Raw genomic sequence first — 23,497 nt, forward strand, 5'->3', positions numbered from 1 at the left:
ATTGACTGTCCCTACCTGAACACCACCTGGGCATTGACTCCATGGGGTTGGAGGATGAAACATGGAGTGAGGGAGTGAGTCAGAGCTGAGGGCTCATGTGGCTCCAGGGGCACAGGGGCTGCAGAGTCACACTGCCGGGGGACACTGCCTGATGAGTGTGCGAGAATTATTAGAGTAGTTCCCTAGTCGGTCAGCTCTAGAAGCTTGTCCTCATAGGACCGGTCCCACAGTGCCACCTGCTGGGCTTAGACACCAAATCGTCCAGTCGTTCTGAAACTTCATAGCACTCTTGGAATGATGTCCAGACTTTTGCAATTGGATCTAGGATGCCTTCATTCCCAAATGCAGTAGGATGAAGAGATGCCCTCTGTCTATTTTAGGAATGGTTGCAATTTTTCTGGGTCACCGACGACCTCCGTGTGGTTAAATACATGGTGTATTGATTGCACAGTGCTAACGCTACCAGGTATTACCTGACATTGGAGTTTGCCCTTCCAGGTGCCTGGGGTCAAAACCAGTCTAGTGTCATCTTACACTTAATGAAAGCCTTAAAGTTCTCAGAGTACCAAGATGGTTCAAACTCATAATAGTTCTCTTGGACTTGTCCTCTAGTGTAACCTTTGTTGCGGTGGGGGGTTTAGATTCTCCTGATAGATCCCTTCAGCCCACACTGCAAGGACTTTTGATGCCTGTCTTTGCCATGAGGACAGGATGCTGTCAGGGAAATGTGTCTTTTGCTCCTTATTTTTCAGCATTCACGTTTTCCCTTGAAATTTAGCCTGGCAAGTGCTTATATATTTGACACTCTGATATACTTCATATATCAGTTTTGTAATTAAATTTTTTTTAATATTTATTTATTTTTGAGAGAGAGAGAGAAAGAAAGAGTGGGGGAGAGGCAGAGAGAGAGGGAGACTCAGAATCCAAAGCAGCTTCAGGCTCTGAGCTGTCAACACAGAGCCCAGTGTGGGGCTTGAACTCACAGACTGCTAGATCATGACCTAAGTTGCAGTCAGACGCTTAACCGACTGAGTCACCCAGTCACCCCCATTTTGTAATTTTCATCAGTATGAGGATAGGTATAAACAGAACATTACTATAAATGGAGGCCTCCTTCCTTCTGAGGGGTTTTTCTATCTCTCCTGGACCGCAAACACTCATGACCTATTACTCTATGTGTAATTCATGGGGGTTGGGTGTCTAAGATCTGGGTCCGCAGAATAGATGTATACCCAACATCTTCCCAACAAAGGAACCAGAAGGAGTGAGCAGTAGATATTGAGGGATTAAACTGGGGGCAGCAAGCTCATGGCACGATGGCACTGAATATCGAGATGGATCTGGACCTTGTTGGTTACACCTTCACCATATTAAGTCACCAATCCACGGTCACAGTGTTCTCTCACGTATTTAATCTTTTTAATATTTTCAGCAATCTTTTGCAGGTTTCAGTTTGCAAGTCTCTTGCTACTTGTTTATTTTGCCTCCTAAAATGATTATTATTCTTTTTGATGCTATCCTACATGGAATTGGTTTTAAATGTCCTTTGGGGCTTCTTGTAGGCGTAGAGAAAACCACCCAAGTGTTGTAGGGAATTACTATGTGAACTCCTGTAGGAGTTCTTAGACAGACCCAGGTTTGTCAGGGGTGATGATAGAGTCTGCTCCCCATTTTGGAGCAGTAGGAACAATAATGAAGCAGGAGGGAGTATGAGAGGGGAGTTCTGCGTGCCTGACCATGAAATGAGCGATCTCACAGGGCAAACTCTGAGCATAGGACGGCTTTAAGAACTAAGTGGATCCTGTGCTGCCTCTGTTTCTTATAGGGAAACAGAAAAGCACAAAGATTTTTTTTTTAATTTGGGAAATAATAACTCATTTATATATTTCAGAACTTGTATAGTTATTTGTGAAACATATATTTCATAAGCACCAGCTAATCTCTGACTGGTACAATGAGGGAGTAACACAAAGGGTCAGGAAGGAGCCGTCTCTGTGTTCCTGCCCCAGTGGTTCCGTCAGGACTGAGAGGAGAGCTCTGCTTCCAGAACTCTGATTCTTCAGGGTTTGGCCCCTGGGAGAGGACACCAGATCTCCCAGCACCCAGCACCTCTCTGCTGGCTGACCAGTTCTCACTCCTTCCTCCAGCCTCCAGCATCTCTCCACACCTCCTCTCTGAACCCTTATTCCTCTTCTCTTAGGTCAACATCATCTAAAAGAAGCCCTCTAGCTTTGACACCCACCTTGGACTGTTGGATTATTTGAAGGTGGAGACAAAAAACATATTCCACTCCAATTATTCATATTTTCTTTTATATTTACACAGGGATTGTGCAGTTAATAACCTATAAGTTTCTGATTATAAATTATTCCCTGGTAATTATACTTTTATTTTATCGATTCATTGCTACATTACTGAGGCATTTTTAAATACCCTTTAACAAGTTATAGAAATCATTAAGTATTCGTCCTCTATAGTAAAAGACCAGTAACCATAAAGTGCATGTTTTCAAATACAAGATAGTATTTGACATGTGTGTTAATGTCAAGTGTATATAGGTATCAATAGCATATGACACATACACGGACAAACATTCAAGGATGTTCACCAGAGGGTCATTTATGTTTAGGGCTCATGGGGACCATCTATATGAATCCGTAGGGAAGGAGGTTGCCAAAAACCATCAGTCCTTCCTAGGATGTGTGGGCCTGTCCCACCTCTGGGAATGACAGGTGATGAGAGTGAGGGGAAATGAGTCAATCATGAGATGGGAAGGAGCTCAAAGATTTGGTGGATGCCCTGGAGAGGAGAGAAGGTGAAGCAAGGAAGTGAAGGGGGGGGATTAGGAGAATATCTAAAGCAGAGAGAAAGGACCCCCCCTGCCTGGTTCATTGCAGTTTCCCCACACAGAGCCCCTGCCCCTCCACAGAGGAGTGTCTGAGGAACCTGCAGAATGTGGCGGAATGAATGTCTGAGAGCATAAGGAAGATGGACAGGCACAGAGAACCTGTAGGAAGATTGATCCAGTCACAGCTCAGGCCACTCTCAGGTCAGAGACGCCCCTGTGAGCTGAACAAGCTGTCATCGGTCACTCACCTGTGTCTCCCATTTTGGGAGATTTCCACCTCCTGATTCCTCTCGGGACAACCTACAGCCTCTCTTCCCATCGGAAGAGTCCCGCCCTCACCTGCCCTCCCTGACATTTGGTCACCTGGGCAGGGACCGTAATTGGGCTGACTTTGCAGCTCCTGCTGCTCTGGATTCCAGAGTAGGAGCAGATGGCAGTTCTGGAATCCTGCATGGGGTAGGGCTGGGGGGTGGGGAAACCACGTTCTGCAAGTGAGGGCAGGAACTTCTCTCTGAGCTGCACTTGGGTAGCAAGTAGTGTTCTCATATGCATTGTATTTTGCAAATTAACATGGAGCCATACAGGAAATATGACAGTACAGCCTCCTGAGGGCCACCATGGGGACTGAGGACAGGATTTCTCTCCTTCTTTCCCTTCGTTCTTGGGAATGGAGTCATTCATGCAGATATGGGGCATGTCTGGCCCCTGCATCACTCTGGGCTGATGATGGTTCTAGTCAAGGGAAAGGAAGAGATGATCTGGGTTTCCTATGGGCTGAAGGAAGATCAGCACCCGGTTTTTCCATGGGATTAGAGGGGTCACAGTGCAGGAGAATCATACTTGGGGAAGGGGTCGTTGCTCCCAGGCCTATTGAAGCAGGCTCGGGCTTTTCCCATGTGTAAGAGAGGTGGGCATCAGTCTCTGCTCTCTTGTCAGGTCACAGCGCCCCCTGGTGTCCACAAAATCATAACGTGTATTTGAATCTAATTAGTACTTCAAAATCAAGTTTTTAAATGCAGAACAACCCACTTACTAACTTTTGCATGGAAGTGAATAATACACAAGTATGCAAATGGGAAATGGCATGTGCACAAAAATAAAAAGTGGAAAAAATCATACTGTCAACCTCTTTTAATAATAAATAAAAACATAATTTAAGAAGTAAAAAAATGAATATTCCATTAAAAAAATGAATAAACAGACCATTAAAACAGTTCCATTAAAAAATGAATAAAGAGACCAATTTCCTTTAAAAAAAAAGACAATATTATTAGGAAATATTCCATAAAAAGGCATAAGATGTGGTTAACTGCACAAAATACACTAACAACTTTCAGAGCTCATAGTTTCATTTGTTTGCACTTCTCTCTCTCTCTCTCTCTCTCTATATATATATATATATATGTATATATATATGTACATATATATATTCTTATAGAAAGAAATACATACACTTGATATATAAAATACTGAAAAAGGGGGGTGCCTGGGTGGCTCACTTTGTTGAGTGTCTGACTTTGGCTGAGGTCATGATCTCAAGGCTTGGCTCTTGAGTTTGAGCCCCACATCCCGCTCTGACCTGACAGGTCAGAGCCTGGAGCCTGCTTCAGACTCTGTCTCCCTCTATTTGCCCCTCTCGTGCTCACGCTCTGTCTCTCCCTCTGTCATAAAGTAAAATTAAATTTTGTTTTAAAAGTACAGAAAAAGGAAAATTGTAGAATATTATGAAATATTGATGCAAATGTTCTAAATAAGATATCAATAGTGAGAATCCATTATCAGACTAAAATAGTCATATAAAGTGACTATATGTGATTTATTGCAAATATAGAGTGGGATTCCGTATTAATAAATCTTCTAAGATAAGGCATCATATTAGTAAATAAACAGATGAAAATCCCATGGTCTCAGTAGACCTTGAAAGATTCTTTGAAAAATTGAAAGCAAAGTCCTAATAAAAACCACATAAAAGGGAAACAGATAGAAACATTTATATTGTGATAGCACATTCCCTCCTAGACATATAGAACTCACTCCCACAACCAGGGAATTAAATAATGGGGTGGTGGAGGGGAGGACATTTCTGCAAGGTGAACAGGCTAATGTGACCTAAACACCATTATAACTCAACATCCTTCTGCAAGTAAGTATTAACAAAGTGAATAACAAATAGCAAGTGAATAACAAAAATCACTGGCTAGATCTCAGCACTGATGGGAATGGACAGGGACTCATTTCAAAAGACCCACGTGTATGAATCAGCCATAGATACTCTGGATTTTGTGACCCTGTTTCTGCCCTAATGTGACATGGTCACTGTCCTCAGGGTGGCCTGTTTCTGGCGCCCAGGAATTTGCGCTCAGTTTGAGAAAATCAGAAAATATCTTGCTCCCCAGGACAGGCTTCAAGGAGAAATTTGAGAGAATGTGGAAAGATTTGTAGACAAATTCTTTGAGGCGGGTGACAGACCTCAGTTGATATCAAACAAAGAAACAGCTGATGGGGCCAAAATGTCAGGGCTACACAGCAAGTCCCATTTCTGTGAGGACAGCAGGTTTTTGTTTCACTTCCCCATGAGCCTGGAACATTGTGTAATCACTGACAGTTAAGTGAATGGTCTGGCAGTAATAATCTGCCTCATCCTCAGCCTGGAGCCCAGTGATGGTCAAGGAGCCTGTGCTGCCAGACTTGGAGCCAGAAAATCGATCTGGGACCCCCGAGGGGGGTTACACACTGACCATCTTTTTCACCTGTCACTACTTCCACCTCCGTGAAACAACAGTTCTCCACACACTGTGCTTAGTGCTTCTCTCCTACGATCTGTCCCCCCAGCACACAGACCCAAGACTGCAGGAGCCCGAGTGTGGCCCTGACCTCAGAGCACGAAGGGCAAACCTGCAGGAAGCTCCAGGAGGGAAGGAGTGACAGCTGCGGGTGTTCTGACGGGGACCTCGTCGCAGACTTTATGTGTCCGTCACCACTTGGACAACTGCTACCTCAAAATGAATGTGGGTGATTTTACACAGAATTCAGCCCCGTAAGAATGATTTAAATTGACTGACATTGTCATTGTGAAGATGTAGGTACAATCACCAGTGTATTTTCACAGGTTCGTGCTTATTGCTGAGACAATATGGACTGAAATAGTGCTTGAAAAAATAGATGGCAAAATGATGGAAAGTAAGTGTCATCTAGTTCTCGGTTGAATAGGGGTGTTTCTAAATTATTTGATGTATCGTCATCATCACCATCACCATCACCATCATCATCATCATCATCATCAACATGAATTTTATATAGTTGGTCTTGTCCTGCAAGTAGGAGGAGGGCCCAACATGGTGTCCAGGGGAACACCACGAGGAGCCTGTTTGTCTGAACTACAGAGCCGTCTCCATGATGGAATGACTAAACACAACTTCCAAGATGGACTGAGGAGGGGTCAGACTCATCTCTGAGGTGTGCACAGGTCTGGATTCTCTTCTTTGTGTCCAGTATGTTCAGCATAAATCGTCCATTCACCCACCCATGACTAGAGGAATGAATTTCTATTCCCCAAGGCCAACTTGACCCAGAAGTTTCTGTCAAAGATCCCACATGTGAATCTAGGTGAGGTGGAGATAAGGGACGCTGTGTCCCTGAGGTCACAGGCCCTGCGGCCCTCCCTTGGAACAGATTTTCCAAAAGAGGTCCATCCTGGCTGAGGGGTTACCGGAATGTCTGGGGGAGTGACGACACTGGTGAATGTTTGCTGGGCAGCAGGTTCATTTGAAACACAGTTTTCATTCCTGTTCATCTTCTCCAGACCCCATGGGGACGTGCGGTTGTGTTCTGATACGTCCTCATCCATCAGCGTCTTCCTAGGACATCCTGGGCTGTGTCACTTTACAGGCATAGCATGTGTGTTTGTCCTTCTTTTGTTCATGGAGAGATCTTTCCATAGAAGGGTCCCCACTGTAGGTCTCCAGGTAAGTTTATCAACGAAATGAGGCTCAGACACAAGGTCTGTAGACCAATTGGATTTTGTCCAATTTTCCTCATTATCTGAGACACTGTGCGTAAGCATAGCTGCTCCCGCTGCTACCTTCTATTACACAGTAAGAGTCAGCCTCGTCCTCAGCCTGGAGCCCAGAGATGGGCAGAAGCCCTGCATTGGCCGAGGCATCTTTGGATCCAGAGAAGCGGCTGGGGACCCCAGAGCCCTGGTGCTTATTTAAATGTGAGTAGAACCTACGCAGATAGGGAGGGAGGGCTCCCCAGTTTCTGCTGGTACCAGTATATGTGGTAGCTGCCAACACTGAAGCCACTGGTCAGGGTGAGAGCAGGTGAGTCTGGCAGGTGTTTCAGGAAATGCAGACAGGAACGGTGGCTGGGTCACCACAGGCTGGGACAAGGAACCTGCAAACACAGATGCATCAGAATGAAGAGAACAGACAAGCAGCTGTTGCTTAGGGACCTGGGCCAGAGGGATTTGACTCAGGCTGGAGGCCCGCCCACCTTGGGGGACTGGGTCCTGTCCCTACCTGTGCAGTGACAAAGGAACACAAGGAGGACAGGGGTCCAGACCATGGTGACACAGCCCCTCCTTAGACCACATTGCTGGGGCTGGGCTGCCCCGGGTCTCTCTTATCCCCTGTCCACAGGCCTCACGGAGGAGAGGCTGCTCATGCAAAGAGACCCCCAGACCTGGTCTCACAGCACCCCCTGCTGCTCTCTGGGCAAACGACTCATTTTTTCCCATTACTTCCAAAGCTCTCCTTCACCTGCTTCCCCCATGCCTGTTTCCACCACGTGAGAAAAACCCTCCAGGGAGGATTGAGGTGCAGTCCTGGCGCACTTGCCCTGATCGGGGTTCTTCCCTGTGTGGGGCTGTAGAGGGAGGGACAGGCGCAGTCCTGACCGACAGCCTACGATTCCCTGTGCAGCTGATGACAAGACACAGGGAACAGAGAGCAGAAGGGATCTGCCCCCACAGGGGGCTCAGACGAGGCGGGCTGACTCTGGGTGATGAGTGTGAACAGGAACTTGCTGAGCGGTCACAAACCTTCACAGAGGAGGACACACAGATTGTGAAAATCTGGGCCCTTCCAGAGCCAGGCAGATAGGACACAGTAAACTCTGCGGAGGCTGCAACAGGTGTGGGGACAGTGCAGGGCAGCGAGTCCAGCGGGACCACTGCGAAGCCATCCTGCGACTTCCTCTCCATGTGCTGGGAGATTTTTAATCATGGCTGCGCCTCTGGTCAGTACTGCTCATGAGAGATTTATCTCCAATTTTCGTACAGAATTTCACACAGGGAGGCCTACAAGGGGACATTGGGGGTCAGCTGGAGGAGGATGACAGCAAAGGAAACAAGGAAGGGAGAAATGGTACTTGTCCCCAGGTGGGACACAGGGAGTGGACTTATTGGGCCCCTGGCTTTGGGGAAAGAGGGATGGTCCAGAGTGTCAGGTGAAGGGAGGGTGATGCCCACAGAGACAGGCATGCCTTGATTGACACAGGTGACGTCAGGTGAGAGAGCAGGTGGAGGGCAGGTGATGGGTCTGTTGTCACTTGTCATATGACTTCCATGGTATGACATGTGACGAGGTGTGGAAACATCACAGACAACCAGGGATGAGGGACACCTTTCCTTCCCTGTAGGAAGGGTGCGGGCATTATATTAACTCCCTGCTTGAGGACTTAGTCTGCATCATCCATCCATCCATTCATTCCTTCATTCACTCACTTACTCATTTTTTAATGTGTTTTATTTTAGAGACAGAGAGCACATGGGAGTGGGGGAGAGGGGCCGAGGGAGGAGAGAATCTTAAGCAAGCTCCATGCTCAGGGAAAACCCAACATGGGGCTCAATCCCACAACCCTGGGATCAGGACCTGAGCCAAAATCAAGAGTCAGATGCTGAACCAACTGAGTCACCCACACGTCTTGTTCACTCTATAAAAAGATTTACATGGAATGTCCACATGTGTCAGGCAGTGGGAATATAATGGGGTCAAGGACAGGGCCCAGTCACTGGAGCAGAAGGAACCGGGGAAACAAACATGCTGGAGATGGTCCAATGGGTACAGAGAGTTTGAGGACTATTTTATGTTCCAAGAAATGCCAAATGTTAAGAGGTGCGAATCTCCCAAAAAGTATTCCCTCCCAGCATGCAGCTGGGGGCAGAGGTAGTTGTCTCTGTGCCTGCAGGGACCTGCAGGGGACAAAGACTCTAATGTCCTCAGATACCTTAGCTGTGACTTAATTGCGGTCCAGATGGAAGAGGATGCAGAGGGAGGAGGGCACGGCCCCTGTCCTGGGGATGGCACACAGCAAATGGTGGCGGTGGCCCTGGAGGTGCAGACTTCGGTGACCCCCACCCCAGGAGACCCTGCAGGGAGGACACCAGGTGACTGACAGACCCACTGCCCCTGGGCAGCTCCAGGCAAGCATGAGCTCAGAGGTTTCTGAGCCAGGCCTTACCTGGGGGAGGCAGACTTCTCTAATGTCCCCAGGCCCCAGGACCTTCGTCATCCCTGCTGACATGCTCAGACCTCTGGTCCCAGACACTCCTTACCTGCTCCTTTCTCCCTTGTCTCCTGTCATGATTTAGACTTAGGCGTGCGGGTTCTTCTTCCCACTCCAGCTCCTTCCCCGGTGATCCGACACCAGCATCCCTGCCTGACAATCATGTTCTTGTCTAATCCTTCCCATCACCTGATTGTCGCAGGGCCAAGCTCAGGTCTCTGAGGCTTGTTCCTGTGTGACCAGTGAGAGGGCAGCATGAGGAGGACAGCAGACCAGGTGATGGGGACACTGCTGTCCTGAGATCCAAGCTGGGGCTGGGTGACCAGGCCTCTTTTGTCTTCTCCGGTGGCCTGAAAGGGGAGCACTGCTCACATGAACTTTTTCCTGTTAGACAATCTGCTCCGTCCTGAGCATGAGCTGAAGTCCGAGCTTAGTTCTTAGATAGACTCGAGTCCGAGGGAGAGTCTCAGAGTTTGTCCCATGAGAGGTGCCAAGGAAAAAGCAGCTGCTGGGATCTTCCACAGACCTGAGAGCAGGACGCTTTGCCCAACCAGAGGGGACACAGCTGCTGAGACCCCACAGGCCCGCATGGACACCAACGCCCCAACCCTGGCAAATTTGGGGGATTACACAACAGATGGACCCCACTGTCCTGACCCGAGGGAGGCCCACATCACCTCCTATGCCCACTGGTCAAACTGCAGCTCTGGGTAGAAATGATGTTGAGGTCAGTTCAGACAGCCTGCTCACTGTTAGTCCTCAAACACCCATGCACTTGGGGTGACCCAAGTTCCTGACATACATTGATTGCTTTCTCAGATATAAAATCCTTCCCAAATGAGTAAGTAATTTTTTATTCTACCATAGTGTGACTATTAGGTTTTGAGAAGTTTTTACTTTGCACCATTAAAAAGGCATATCCTGTCACAGAAAATTAAATTATGCTCCAAAGCTGAAGAGGTGAAAAGTGTGGGTAGCTCAGACAACAGTAACACACGAACTCCCCCACCTGTTTCTCTCCTTCACGATCTTCATTGCACACAGACTAGAAGCATCTGGCATGTGCTGTGGATCCAGCTCCTGTCTTTTCAGATGAAGAAATATTCAATATTAATTTGGTCTCTGTAATCAAATTAATAAATGAGACCATGGCTGTTAATGCTATTTGAATAAGAAGTATGTCACAGGGAGCAGTGAGGTCTCAGGGACTCACTGCTGGTTCATACACTTGGGAGGTGGATGCCCTCTCCATCACTACAGGCAGAGAAGAAAGAAGGAAGCACAATCTTGTAGCGTGATACTGGGAAATGGACTCACCCTGACACAAGGGGGATGGGGGCACATGGTCATGAACCGCTGGACACAAGTATGGAACCAGGGAGCCTCCTTTCCTTGGTGGTGTTGACTACTCCCCCCACCATAATTTTCTCCCCTGCCCCTAAGGGCTGAGCCAGTCTGAGCCCATGAGGAGGTTCTGGTTGTAATATCCCATAGATTTAGATCCTTGTGGGATGCCACTATCCATATACAGCATGCAGTGACAGCTTCATCTTCAGGCTGGGCCCCCTGAGATGTGAGGGTGGCTTTGTTCCTAGAGATGGACCTGAAGAAGCCATCATGGGCCCCAAGTGGGTGGGTGGTTGTCTGGTAGAGACAGATCCAGACCGAAAGGCACAGGTAAGTGTGGCCATCCGTCCTGGAGACCCTGCCAGTGAAAGCTCCTGGGTCACCACAGTCTGAGAATCCACCCTCAAAACCGTCAGGAGAAACCAGTATATTTATGAGAGACAAAAGTCAGTTGAGTTTGAAATCTTTAAGGGCAGAATGACTTTTCTTGGGGCTCCTGGCTGGTTCAGTTGGTTAAGCGTCCGACCTTAGCTCAGGTCACACTCTCATGGTTCATGAGTTTGAGCCCCACATCAGGCTCTGCGCTGACAGCTCAGAGCCTGGAACCTGCTTCAGATTCTGTGTCTCCCTCTCTCTGCCCCTCCTTTGTTCATGCTGTCTGTCTCTCTCTCAATAAATAAATAAACATTAAAATATTCTGTAAAACATGAATGACTTCTCTTACACCCTGGAGTGATTCCTAGGAAGTAAACCCTTCTTTAATGACCCTGTGTTTTTCCTGAAATGCACCCCACATTACTGTGGCGACAGACAGGAGATGACGGTATAGGTTCATGAACTGATGAGTCAAAGGGGAGGAGGGATAAGGGTAAGAGTGGAATTTGGGAAAAGAAATGACCCTAGGCCTGGAGATGTAACATGACATTAATGAATAGAGAAAGAACATTCAGGTGGGACACTGACAAAGAGAGTTCCAAGTGTGGGAAAACCAGGAGACTTCATTTGTGACTCTTAATAGTAAGCTTTGTGTCTTTCAGAGGCAGAGTCACAGTGGCATTGGAAACAGGCAGACAGTGATCTGACTCCCTGTGACCAGGACCCTGTGAGGTGGAAACACTCAGCAATGACACAGAGGTGATTGAGGGAGCCTGAGAGCAGAAGCAGCCCCATATGGACCGTGTGGACAAAAGAGTGCTTCCTATACTGGCCCCTGAGTCTGTTCCTCACCCGACAGAGTGAGAGCAAAAGAAAAGGTCTCAGGTGCATGGTGGTCTAGAAATAGTCACCATTAAGGTTTCTAGAAAACGTTTACCTTCTAAAAACCTCTGGAAATAGGAGGCCATCAGAGTAGGAATATGTTTTCTGCTTTCTACTTCTCATGGGACTGTTTGCATTGCAGGTCAGAACCTCATGCCTCTGAGGGTGTGTGGGGCTGGAGTTGATCTGATGCAGGGGCATCAGAATGGTCTGGGGGCTGAGCTGTAGTTTTGTGAGACATAGAGACCCTGGCCTGTGTCTCCTGTGCAGATTATCCATAGTCCATGCTCTGACCTGAACAACACGGAGGATGGAGGAAAGATGCTACAAGTGGCTGGGACTTCTTTGGCGAAGCTTCCATCATTTTCTTCTACCTGGACCCCAACTCTCCCAACTACACAGTTAGTCAGTGAGTCCAGGTCCCACCAGACAGTCACTGTGTTACCCAAAGCAATAGGTGTCCCTTCCTCGGTTGCCATGATGCTGTCAAGGCAGAGGGTGGGGTGGTTTGATCCAGTCATCCTCAAATCTGGGGTTTATTACCAGTGGGTCCGTAAGGGCCAGTCTCTGTCATCCAGATGTTATGTTGTGTGGACATTACCTGGGACTGCAGACACATTTTCCCCATGTGGGAAGTCAGTGTGCGACACAATACATTTGGCTTATGTGTCCTCTTTCTTGCCCAAGACGGTGTCAGCTCTGTGAGCATGGGGACCCTCCCTGTCATTTCTGTACTGTGATCTGAGCCTCGAGCCCACATAGGTCATGTAGTGAGGGTTCTCTCAATGCCACGCATGTAGAGCATGTGAACGGTTGACTATCCTCAGTCAGGCACAGCTATGTCTGTGTCGCTGGTTCTGTCCTGGTGCTTTGATATGGACTGAACTGTGTCCCCGTAGATTCCGATATGGAAACCCACATTGTGACTTCATAGACTTTATAGAAGTGGTGGACACAGCATGGGTGAGCACACGTGGAAATGCCACGTGAGGACCCAGGACGAATGTAACCATTTGCAAGCCAAGGAGAGAGACCTCAGGGGACATCAAACCTGCCCCCACCTTGAACTTGGACATTTAGCCTCCAACACTGTGAGAAAATAAATATCTTTTGATTTGCTCACCCAGTGGGTGGTATTATGTTATGGCAGCCCCAGCAGGCAGGCACAATCCTCAAGGACTCTGTCCCCAGGGCAACCTGTCCCATCATCCAGGAATTTCTGCTCAGGTTGCATAAAACAGAAAATGTGCTCCTACAGGGACAGGGTTTGGTGTCTGAATTGAGAGGACAAGGACACACACTCAAGAGAAAGTTCACTGGTTTGGGTTTCAGACCTCCGTTTTAGGGAAGCAGCTGTGTTGGCAGAAGGTGGGGGCTGCACAAGGAAAGCGCATCACTGTGGGGACAGCAGGTTTTTGTCTCACTTCCCCACGGGCCTGGAGCTCTGTGTGAGCTCTCAGACTATCATCCCATGCTGAGCAATAATAATCAGCCTCGTCCTCAGCCTGGAGCCCAGTGATGGTCAGGGTGCCTGTGCTGCCAGACTTGGAGCCAGAGAATCGTTCAGGGACCCCCGAGGGTCTGCTATCATCCCAAAGGATTATGGTTTTGGGGGTTGTGCCTGGGAGTTGTTGGTACCAGCTCACAAAATTGTTACTGATGTGGGAGCTGCTTCCAGTGCAGGAGATGGTGACCCTCTGGCCCAAGGAGCCTGACACCGAGGGTGGCTGAGTCAGTACAGACTGGGCCCAAGACCCTGGAAAATGAAGAGATACAAACAGGGTAAAGCAGGGGTCTGGACACAAGAGGGTGGAAGCAAGGCCCACGTGTCCCCCCAGAGCCCCTTCGCCTGTCCCCACATCCAATCACCTGTGCAGTGAGTGAAGAGGGTGAGAAGGACAGTAGACCAGGACATGGTGGAGACCATCACCAGTCCTGTCTTCTGTGCCCCCACAGCTGAGCAGACCTCCCCTAATGTCTCCCTTTTTTATCCACTGAGAGAGGGAGGGCCTGTCCATGCAAATGATTCCCCAGCTCTCTGAGCCCTCACTGGACCCGAGTCAGGTGCCTCTGCCTGTGGATGCCAGGGGGTGGGCAGAGGAATGGCTGTGTGGGGCCAGGCTGTGCGGAAGTCACAGTTATGAGTCTCAGCAGAGGGCACAGGCAGTGCAGGTGACAGGTCTCAGGTCTCATCACCCCTGAACCCTCAGAAATGGGCACTGTGAGCCCCCTTGTGTCCAGACTCAGAAACATCATTGTGCAAAATGGTAACCAGAGCCCATAAAAGGAGCTCTTGTCCCCCATTGCTTTGTCCACTGCCCCTTTCCTAGGGCCAGGCCAGGTATCCTTCTGGGTAGCGTCCCATATCCTCAAACCAGACTTTCTGCTCTTTTAAGACTCCTCTAGAAAAGCCAGGCCATGTTTCCCTGTATGTTTCATTGGTCAGGACTGAGGTGCTATTTCTAAAAAATGCCACTTAGATCAGAATCATGTCCGGAGCTGTGACGAGTACCAAAGGACACGTGGCCCCTTCTGTGTAAGATTCTGTGTTCTTTCCTATTATCTGCTTCCTCCCTGGTTTCCAGATCTCTCCTGCTCTGAGGTTCCCACAGCCTGAACAGAAGCTCTCCTTCTGTCCTCAGTGCTGTGGGAAGGAACAACTCTGTGTATTCCTAGGGGCACTGTCCACTAAAAATCTTTGCCATCTGTCACTATGTCTGCTTATTTGAGACAACAGTTCTCCACACACTGTGGTTAGTAATTCCCTCCCAGGATCTGTCCCCCAGCACACAGACACAAGTCTGCAGGGGTCCTGTGTGTGGCACTGAACCCAGAGCCCAAGGACAAACCTGCAGGAAGTTCCAAGAGGGAAGGAGTGACCGCAGCAGGTGCTCTGACAGGGATCCAATGACACAGTTTATGTATTAGTCACCACTTAGCCAAGTGTGCACTTTAGAAATGGACAACATACACAGACACTTCTCTAACAAAGACATCCAGATGGCCAACAGGCACATGGAAAGATGCTCAACGTCGCTCCTCATCAGGGAAATACAAATCAAAACCACACTGAGATACCACCTCACACCAGTCAGAGTGGCTGAAATGAACCAATCAGGAGACTATAGATGCTGGAGAGGATGTGGAGACATGGGAACCGTCTTGCACTGAGGGTTGCAAACTGGTGCAGCCACTCTGGAAAACAGTGGGGAGGTTCCTCAAAAAATTAAAAATAGATCTACCCTATGACCCAGCAATAGCACTGCTAAGAATTTACCCAAGGGATACAGGAGTGCTGATGCTTAGGGGCACTTGTACCCCAATGTTTATAGCAGCGCTTTCAACAAGGGCCAAATTACGGAAAGAGCCTAAATATCCACCAAGTACTGAATGGATAAAGAAGATGTGGTTTAAGTATACAATGAAATATTACTTGGCAATGAGAAAGAATGAAATCTGGCCATTTGCAGCAATGTGGATGGAACTGGAGGGTATTAGGCAAAGTGAAATAGGTCAGTCAGAAAAAGGCAGATATCATATGTGTTCACTCTTATGTGGATCCTGAGAAACTTAACAGAAGACCATGAGGGAGGAGAAGAAAAAAAAAAGTTTGAGGGAGAGAACTCAAGGGAGAGAGCCAAACCATAAGAGACTCTGAAAAACTGAGAATAAACTGAGGGTTGATGGGGGGGTGGGAGGAAGGTGAGTGTGGGCGATGGGCATTGAGAAGGGCACCTGCTGGGATGAGCACTGGGTGTTGTATGGAAACCAATTTGACAGAAAATTTCATATTGAAAAAAATACAACAAAATAATTTTAAAAAATAAATGGGTGTATGCTTCTGTGTAAAGAACTTCTCTCAGTAACATTGATTGAAACTCAATGAGAATGTTCTTATGAAAATGCAGATACAATCACTAGGATACTTTTCACAGATCTGTATTTACTACAGAGAAAAAGAGATAGAAATTGTAGGAACAATGTAGAAGGGATGCTTTCTCCTGGAGGTCGAATAGAAGTCGTTAAAGTTTTTCAAAAATCATGTTTTCTTTGTCATTAGTATAGCATGGTGGAATTTTTCTGCAGGTAGGAGAGCCCGACATGATGTCCAGTGAAATCCCATGAGGGACCTATTTCTATGAACTTCAGAACCATCTCTGTGATGCAATTACCAAGCACTGAGGGAGCTTCCAGGAAAGAGCGATTTGGGATCAGACTTGTCTCTGGGGTGAACACAGCTCTACCTCTGTTCTTTGTGTCCAGCATATTCAGGATAGAAAAAAAGCTCATTCAGACATCCATGAGTAGAAGAATGAATTTCTATTATCTGAGGCCAACTGGGCTGAAAACTTTCTGTCAAAGATTCCATATGTGACTGGTGGAGAGATGGCAATAAGGGGAACTGTGCCCCTGAGGTCACTGTCACTGTGGCCCTTGGGTGGGACAGAAGAATTTTCAGCAGAGATACAGATTGGTGCAGGTGTCACTGGAAAGACTGAAGCAGTGACCCCCGCATGAGATGAGAGCAAGAATCAGATGATGAGGGGATTTCCTGCCAGTCCAATATCTGTGACTTCTCCTCCCTAGAGATGAACCCTAGAGAGTGGAAATTACTGTAAGATTTTACTTCTCTCTGAAATCCTAACATAGAGATGAGGTTCAGACCTGAAGATCCATGGGGAGAGACTGAAGGCCTGAAGGAGGCAGGAGCAGAAGGGAGAAGAGGAACCTGTGTTGGGAGGCGGAGGGGATGAGGTGAGTCTGAAGAAGTTGTGACTCACTTCTTGTCAGATGGTGAAAGAGAAAATTGTGTCTATGACCAAGGTGCTTATTAACATATTGAGTTTAGTGTGTCGTCAGTAACACAAGAGTCACAGTTTCTGGCCTGAGATTTGTGGATGAACATGCCTATCTAGTTCACCTTGTCCAGTTGAGACAATACTACTGTGTGATCTTAGAAACTATATAGGAGTCTCTGTGCCCTGGATCCTGACACAGAGTTTCTGAAATTCTTGCCATTTCTTAAGTGACAAGAGCACTAGAAGCGTCTTAGTTCTAATGATGTGACTCTGGGTGGGCTCCTGGATGGCTCCTGGATGGGCCTGGTCCCCAGAAAGACCAAGCCTTGATCAGAGCCTGTGAATATTCACCCCCTCATACTTGAGACAGGGAGGGAAGACTGACAGTGCAGTTAATGTCCAATCACGTCTACCCAAATCCTCAATAAAATCCCAAAGTAAAGTGTTTGAAGAGTTTCTGGTTTGGCGAACACATCCACTCCCAGATCAGATGCACCTCAACTGCACGGGGACCGAAGCTCTGGTGCTTGAGACGCTCCCAGACTTGACACTAGGGGTCTCTTCAGTACTTGTTCACTTGTCCCCTTCATCATATCTTTAATGAGCTGACAAAAGGAGTCAGTGTCTCCCTGAGTTCTGTGAGTTGATCTGGCAACTTAATGGATCTGAGGAGGGAGTCGTGGGAACCTTCGACGTGTAGCCACATTGGACAGAGGGTGCAGGCAATCTACTAGTTTTGTTGGCATCAAAATGGGGAGCAGCCTCCTGGTGCTGAGCCCTTCAACTGTGCATCTGAGACTATCTCCAAGCAGTCAAACTAAGCCTTAAATTCAGTTAAATTGTAGGACATTCACTGTGTGTCCCAAAGAATTTCTAGATGTGGGAAAACAGATACAAAACATATAATTGATGAACATGAGTGTGTGAAGTGAAGTATTCTGTGAGTAGTAAACGAGATATAACTAGAGGGAGAGACAGAGATTTTGGTCGTAAAATAGTTGTTCTTACTAAGTTTCTCCAGACCCGGGGGCATGTGCAGTTGGGCTCCATTCCCTGATTCTCATGGGCTCCTGGGACACGTGTGCTGTCTCAGGCAAGAGCATCATCTGTGTGTCTGTCCTTCCTCCTCAAGGACAGCTCTCACCACAGAGGTGTCTCCCCTATAGGAGCCTCCACAGAAGCTTCCCAATAACAGAGGCTCAGACACAAGATCTGTGGACCCAGGGGTTTTTGTCTCACTTTCTCCATATCTGAGTCACTGTGAGTAGCCAAAGCTGCTCCCACTGCCATGAGCTGTAGCACAGGAAGAGTCAGCCTTGTCCTCAGGCTGTGGCCCAGAGATGAGCAGAAGCCCTGCATTGGCCGAGGCATCTTTGGACCCAAAGAAGTGGCTGGGGACCCCAGGGCCCTGGTGCTTATCTGAGTCTGAGTAGAATCTCAGTAGATACCTAGGAAAGGTCCCTAGTTTCTGCTGGTACCAGTATATATGGTAGCTGCCAACACTATAGCCACTGCTCAGGGTGCAGGTGAGTCTGGCTGTTGTTCCCAGAGATGCAGAGAGGGAGGGTGGCTGAGTGAGCACAGGCTGGGACAGGGAACCAGAAAACACACACATCCTTTGCAGATTTGGCTAGAAATGGAAACCAAAATTCAGGATTCTGAGCAGAGGGGGGTGTTGTGGGGAGCACCCCGTGTCCATAAGGCCTGTCCCTACCTGTGCAGTGAAGGAGGAGTAGGAGGAGGAGCAGTGCCCAGGCCATGGTGACAGAACCCTGGTCCCCACACTGGGCTGGGCCACCCCAGGCCTCCTTTTCTCCTCCACCCTCTGCCACAGGAGGGGCTGTGCATGAGGTCCAATGAGAACCTCCAATGAGGTCCATCCAGTGCCTACCCAGCCCCTCCCTCAGCCCTGGTGCTGGAGCTCAGCTCACACCACACACTGCGGAGGATGGGGGTGGAACTCCTGTCCGGGGAGCCCTGGGAGGTAGCATCTGCTGCGACAACACAAAGCCTCCAGGTCTGGTCTCCTTTGAGTGATTGGTCCTCACTGATCAGCTGTGTAGGGACCACAGGGCTGTCCCACAGCGCATCCTGTTAATCTCACATGGAAAAATGGAAAATGAATATTAAAAACCTGTAAGTGGTACATCTTAGTAAGAATACATTAAATACATAGTTTCTTAGAAGTTACAAAATTGGCTGCGCTAGAAATACATTGACTGAATAGACCAATTTCAATATAAAAATGGAAAATGTTATTACAGAACCACTCCACAGAAATACATTAGGTACAGATGTTTTCACAAGGGACATCTAACAAAACCTCAGAATTTAGATGATTCCAATTTATATGCTTCATATTTTTTCATAATATAACACGGTATTGAATATTTCTTACTTCTTTTAAAAATATTATAAAACTCATAAATACACTTTCAAAATACTTTTCACAAAAAGGAAAATAGTAGAACAGTATCATGAACTATTGACAGAAATATTGGGTACAAAATATTGACAAGGAGGCCTCAATACCATATTTACAAACTGATTGTATCATTAAGTGTGATTGATTCCAATGATACAAATTGGGTTACATAATAAGAAAGAGTTTTATATTACACACCATATTATTACATCAAGAGATATGACCATATTGCCCCAATTAGTCTCAAAAGGGTTTTCACTAGATTTAACACCATATCCTAATAAAACCCACATAAAAATACAAACAGATACATGTATAATATGGTAAAACACACACTCTCGTGCACACGGATGATGTAGTCCTGAGGCTCACATCTTAGTACTTGCAGTAGTGAGGAGACGATTTCCACAAAGATCAAGAACAGGTAAAGGAGATCTTCACTTCTTTTATTTTCAAATTATTCCTCAATAGCTAGAAAATGTAATTAAAAAGCCAAAATCAATGGTTATTACTTAGCATTGATGGCAAAGGACAAGTGGTCATTCTTGAATATCCAGATGGCCGTCATGGCCTTAGGTAGGCCTGTGTTGCTTGGCCGTGATGGCAGAGATCTCCTCAGTGAGGACTAGTCGCTGACTCTGACTAGTGCTGGTGACACTAAGTAACAGAGACAAGATGGGTGGAACAAGGGCAGCAGAGAGAGGTCTTGTCCCACTTGACTGGGTGAAGAGCCCTGTGCAAGGTGTGGGGCAGTGACCCCGGATCTCCCGGATCAGGGTGGGGGGATCTCCCACTTGTCCTGGGTAAGGCCTGCCTTCACCTGTGCAGAGAGTGGGGAGGGTGAGTAGTAGAGAAGCCCAGGTCATGGTAGATACCCAGCTCTATTGTGCAGACTGAGCTCCCCATAGTATATTTATAGCTCCAGAAACTGCCATGGGAGTGGAGTGGCTGCACTCAAGTGAACCCTTTCTGTCTGTCTGTCCAGCTTCCATGCCCAGGGCTTTCACAAGTGGGAGCACACAGAGGAGGCTTTAATGAACTAATACAGCGATAGAGGTGGTCTGGGTGGTGATAATCCCCAGGTCCTGGCAGGTAAGCATCATCTAGTGAGCACACTGATGCCTGAAACCCTAGAGGCCCTGAATGGTGTCCCTGCTGGCAGGGGACAAACAGGATTGTCCCAGCCTTTCCCATATACCCTCAAACACCAAACCATCCCCCCAAAAAACAAATATTCCAGTGAAGAAATGGGCAAAAGACATGAATAGACACTTTTCCAAAGAGGACATCCCAATGGTAAAAGACACATGAAAAAATTTCTACATCACCCATCATCAAAGATATACATCAAAGAAATACAAACACAATGAGATACCATCTCACACCAGTCAGAAGGGCTAACATTAACAACTCAGGCAAAAACAGATATTGCCAAGGATGCGGAGAAAAAGGATCTCACTTGCACTGCTGGTGGGAATGCAAACTGGTTCAGTCACTCTCAAAAACAGTATGGAGGTTCCTCAAAAAACTAAAAATGGAACTACCCATGGATGATGGGCATTGAGGAGGGTACTTGTTGGGATGAGCACTGAGTGTTGTATGCAAACCAATTTGACAATAAGTTATATTTTTTAAAAAAGTGAGTGGGAAAACAGAAAAAAAACTACTACCCTACAATCCAGAAATTGCACTACTAGGTATTTGTTAAGGGATACAAGTGTGCTGTTTCAAAGGGGCACAGGCACCCCAATGTTTCTAGCAGCACTATCGACAATAGCCAAAGTATGGAAAGAGTCCAAATGTTCATTGACAGATGAATGGAAAAAGAAGATGTGGTATATATATATATATATATATATATATATATATATATACATATATATATATATATATATATATATATATATATATATAATGGAGAATTACTCAGCAATCAAAAGAAAGAAATCTTGCCATTTCAACTACGGGGATGGAACTGGAGGATATTATGCTAAGTGAAATTAGCCAGTCAGAGAAAGAGAAACATCCTATGACTTCACTCATATGAGCAACTTAAGATACAAACCAGATGAACATAAGGGAAGGATAGCAAAAATAACATAAAAACAAAGAGGGAGACAAAACATAAGAGACTCTTACATATAGAGAACAAACTGAGGGTTGCTGGCGGGGTTGTGGGGGGGTTGTGGGCTAAATGGGTAAGAGGCATTAAGGAAGACACTTGGGATGAGCACTGGGTGTTATACATAGGGGATGAATCACTGGAATCTACTCCTGAAATTATTATTGGACTATATGCTAACTAAATTAGATGCAAATAGACGAATAAAGAAATAAATAATACACTAACACAATACACAAAATACAGTAACGGCCCTCAGAGATCATAGTTTCATTTGTCACATTCACAGACTCTGTGATAACACAGAGTCTTCCACACACAGAGAACTCAGTCCCACACCCAGAAAATTAGGTAATGAGATGGGGGTGGGGAGGACATTTCTACAAGATGAAAAGGCTAATGTGACCTAAACACCATTACTATTCAACATCTTTCTGTAAGTAGTAGGCACTGCAAGTGAATAAGAAAATCACTAATTGGTTCTCAGCATTGATGGGAATGGACAGGGATTCATTTCAAAAGGCAAAAAAAAAATGTGATTTAGTCATATATACTCTGGGGCTGGTGCTGCAGTGAGAGAAGAAGTCATCCCAAAGAGCCAAAAAAACAGTTCTTTCTACTGAAGACTAATAAGAGGATTACATAGGTCCGGAAACTTCTAGAAATAGGTAATTGGCCAAGGATGGAGACCCTGGCTTCCTCAGAAGTCAGGTGGGAGCTGAGAACACTGGACCTACGACCCTCAGTCCATGAACTTAGAGACCTTGTGTCTCAACGTGATGGACGAATGAGCTTTCTGTGTCCTTTGAGACCCTTTGTCTAGGAAGGGGCTGCTGTGAGTGACGTTGGGGACAGAAGGGAAGGAGGAGCCCTCACTCCCAGGTGGTGCTGCTGCCTGCACCAGGGCCCATGGTGGCAGCAGCAGGAGCATCAGAAGCAGAAGTCACAGGCTGAACCTGAGCAGCTGATGGTGCCTCACCCTTCCAGCAGATGAGAAGGGTTCTGCTTTCAGTTCTCATGGGCCTGGGACTCTGTGTGAGCCCACGATGCTGTCCCAATAGGGGCAGGGACCAGAAGCCTCCTCTTCAGCCCTCAGCCCTCCGCCCTCAGCCCAGGGAAGATCTGGAAGCCAGAGTTGCTAGACATGGAGCCAAAGAGGGAATCAGGATCCACAATGGATCCAACTATCCTAATAGATGAGGATTTAGGGGCAATTAGTGGGAGCTTTTGTTACCAGGACACATAGCGGACACTCCCGATGTGTCCTGACTCAGACAGAGCTGGATTTGTGTTCCTGTTTCTGCTGTGACCTGTCATGGACCCTGTCCTCAGGGCAGTCTGCCCCTGGCACCCAGAAATTTGTGCTCAGTTTGAGAAAATCACACAGTATATTGATCTGAAAGACAGGCTTCAAGGAGGAATTGCAAAGAATGTGGAAAGACTTTGTAGACATATGGGTTGTGGAGGGTCTCAGACCCTAGTTTGTACGAAACAAACAAAGAAGCACTTGACTTGGCCAAAAGGTCAGGGCTGAACAGGAAGTCCCATTGCTGTGGGAACAGCAGATTTTTGTCTCACTTCCCCACAGGCCTAGAGCACTGTGTCAGCACCTTGAGTAATGTCAAGAGACTGGCAGTAATAATCAGCCTCGTCTTCAGCCTGGAGCCCAGTGATGGTCAAGGAGCCTGTGGTGCCAGACTTGGAGCCAGAAAATCTGTCAGTGACACTTGACGGTCGTCTGTTATTACCATAGATGAGGAGTTTAGGGGCCTTTCCTGGAAGCTGTTGGTACCAGTTCACATTAATTCTACCAATGTTGTTGGCACTTCCAGCACAGGAGATGGTGACCGTCTGGCCCAGGGCTCCAGACACTGAGGGCGGCTGAGTCAGCTCAGACTGGGCCCAGGAACCTGGAAGGGGAGAGACAAAGAGAGCATGATGCTGGGATCTAGAGACCAGAGGAGAATCCAAGGCCCACGTGTCCTCCCTGGACCACTTCCTCTGTTCCCTCATCTAGTCACCTGTGCAGTAGATGAGGAGGGCGAGGAGAAGAGGGAACCAGGCCATGGTGGAGGACATCACCGACCCTGCCTTCTGTGGATCCACAGCTGAGCAGATCTCCTCTAATCCCTTCCTTCCCCTTTTCATCCTCTGAGAGAGGGAGGGCCCATCCATGCAAATCAGACCAGCAG

The 23,497-nt window shown here is 47.2% G+C and overlaps 1 long non-coding RNA gene and 1 gene segment (V, D, J or C); one reads left to right on the forward strand and one right to left on the reverse strand.

The window, feature by feature from the left end:
* Window positions 1-1,212: 1,212 nt before the first annotated feature.
* On the forward strand, window positions 1,213-13,547 carry LOC125148994 (uncharacterized). Its single transcript, XR_007145772.1, has 3 exons — window positions 1,213-1,226; window positions 8,917-8,919; window positions 13,413-13,547. It is a non-coding gene; the product is annotated as an uncharacterized LOC125148994 (long non-coding RNA).
* Window positions 13,548-22,880: 9,333 nt separating this feature from the next.
* LOC125148942 (immunoglobulin lambda variable 1-40-like) lies at window positions 22,881-23,479 on the reverse strand. The segment is given in 2 exon segments: window positions 22,881-23,215; window positions 23,327-23,479. Coding segments are annotated over 2 exon segments (447 nt in total).
* Between the last annotated feature and the right edge of the window lie 18 nt (window positions 23,480-23,497).

Source organism: Prionailurus viverrinus, chromosome D3 (genome assembly GCF_022837055.1).
Source record: "Prionailurus viverrinus isolate Anna chromosome D3, UM_Priviv_1.0, whole genome shotgun sequence".
NCBI lineage: Eukaryota > Metazoa > Chordata > Mammalia > Carnivora > Felidae > Prionailurus > Prionailurus viverrinus.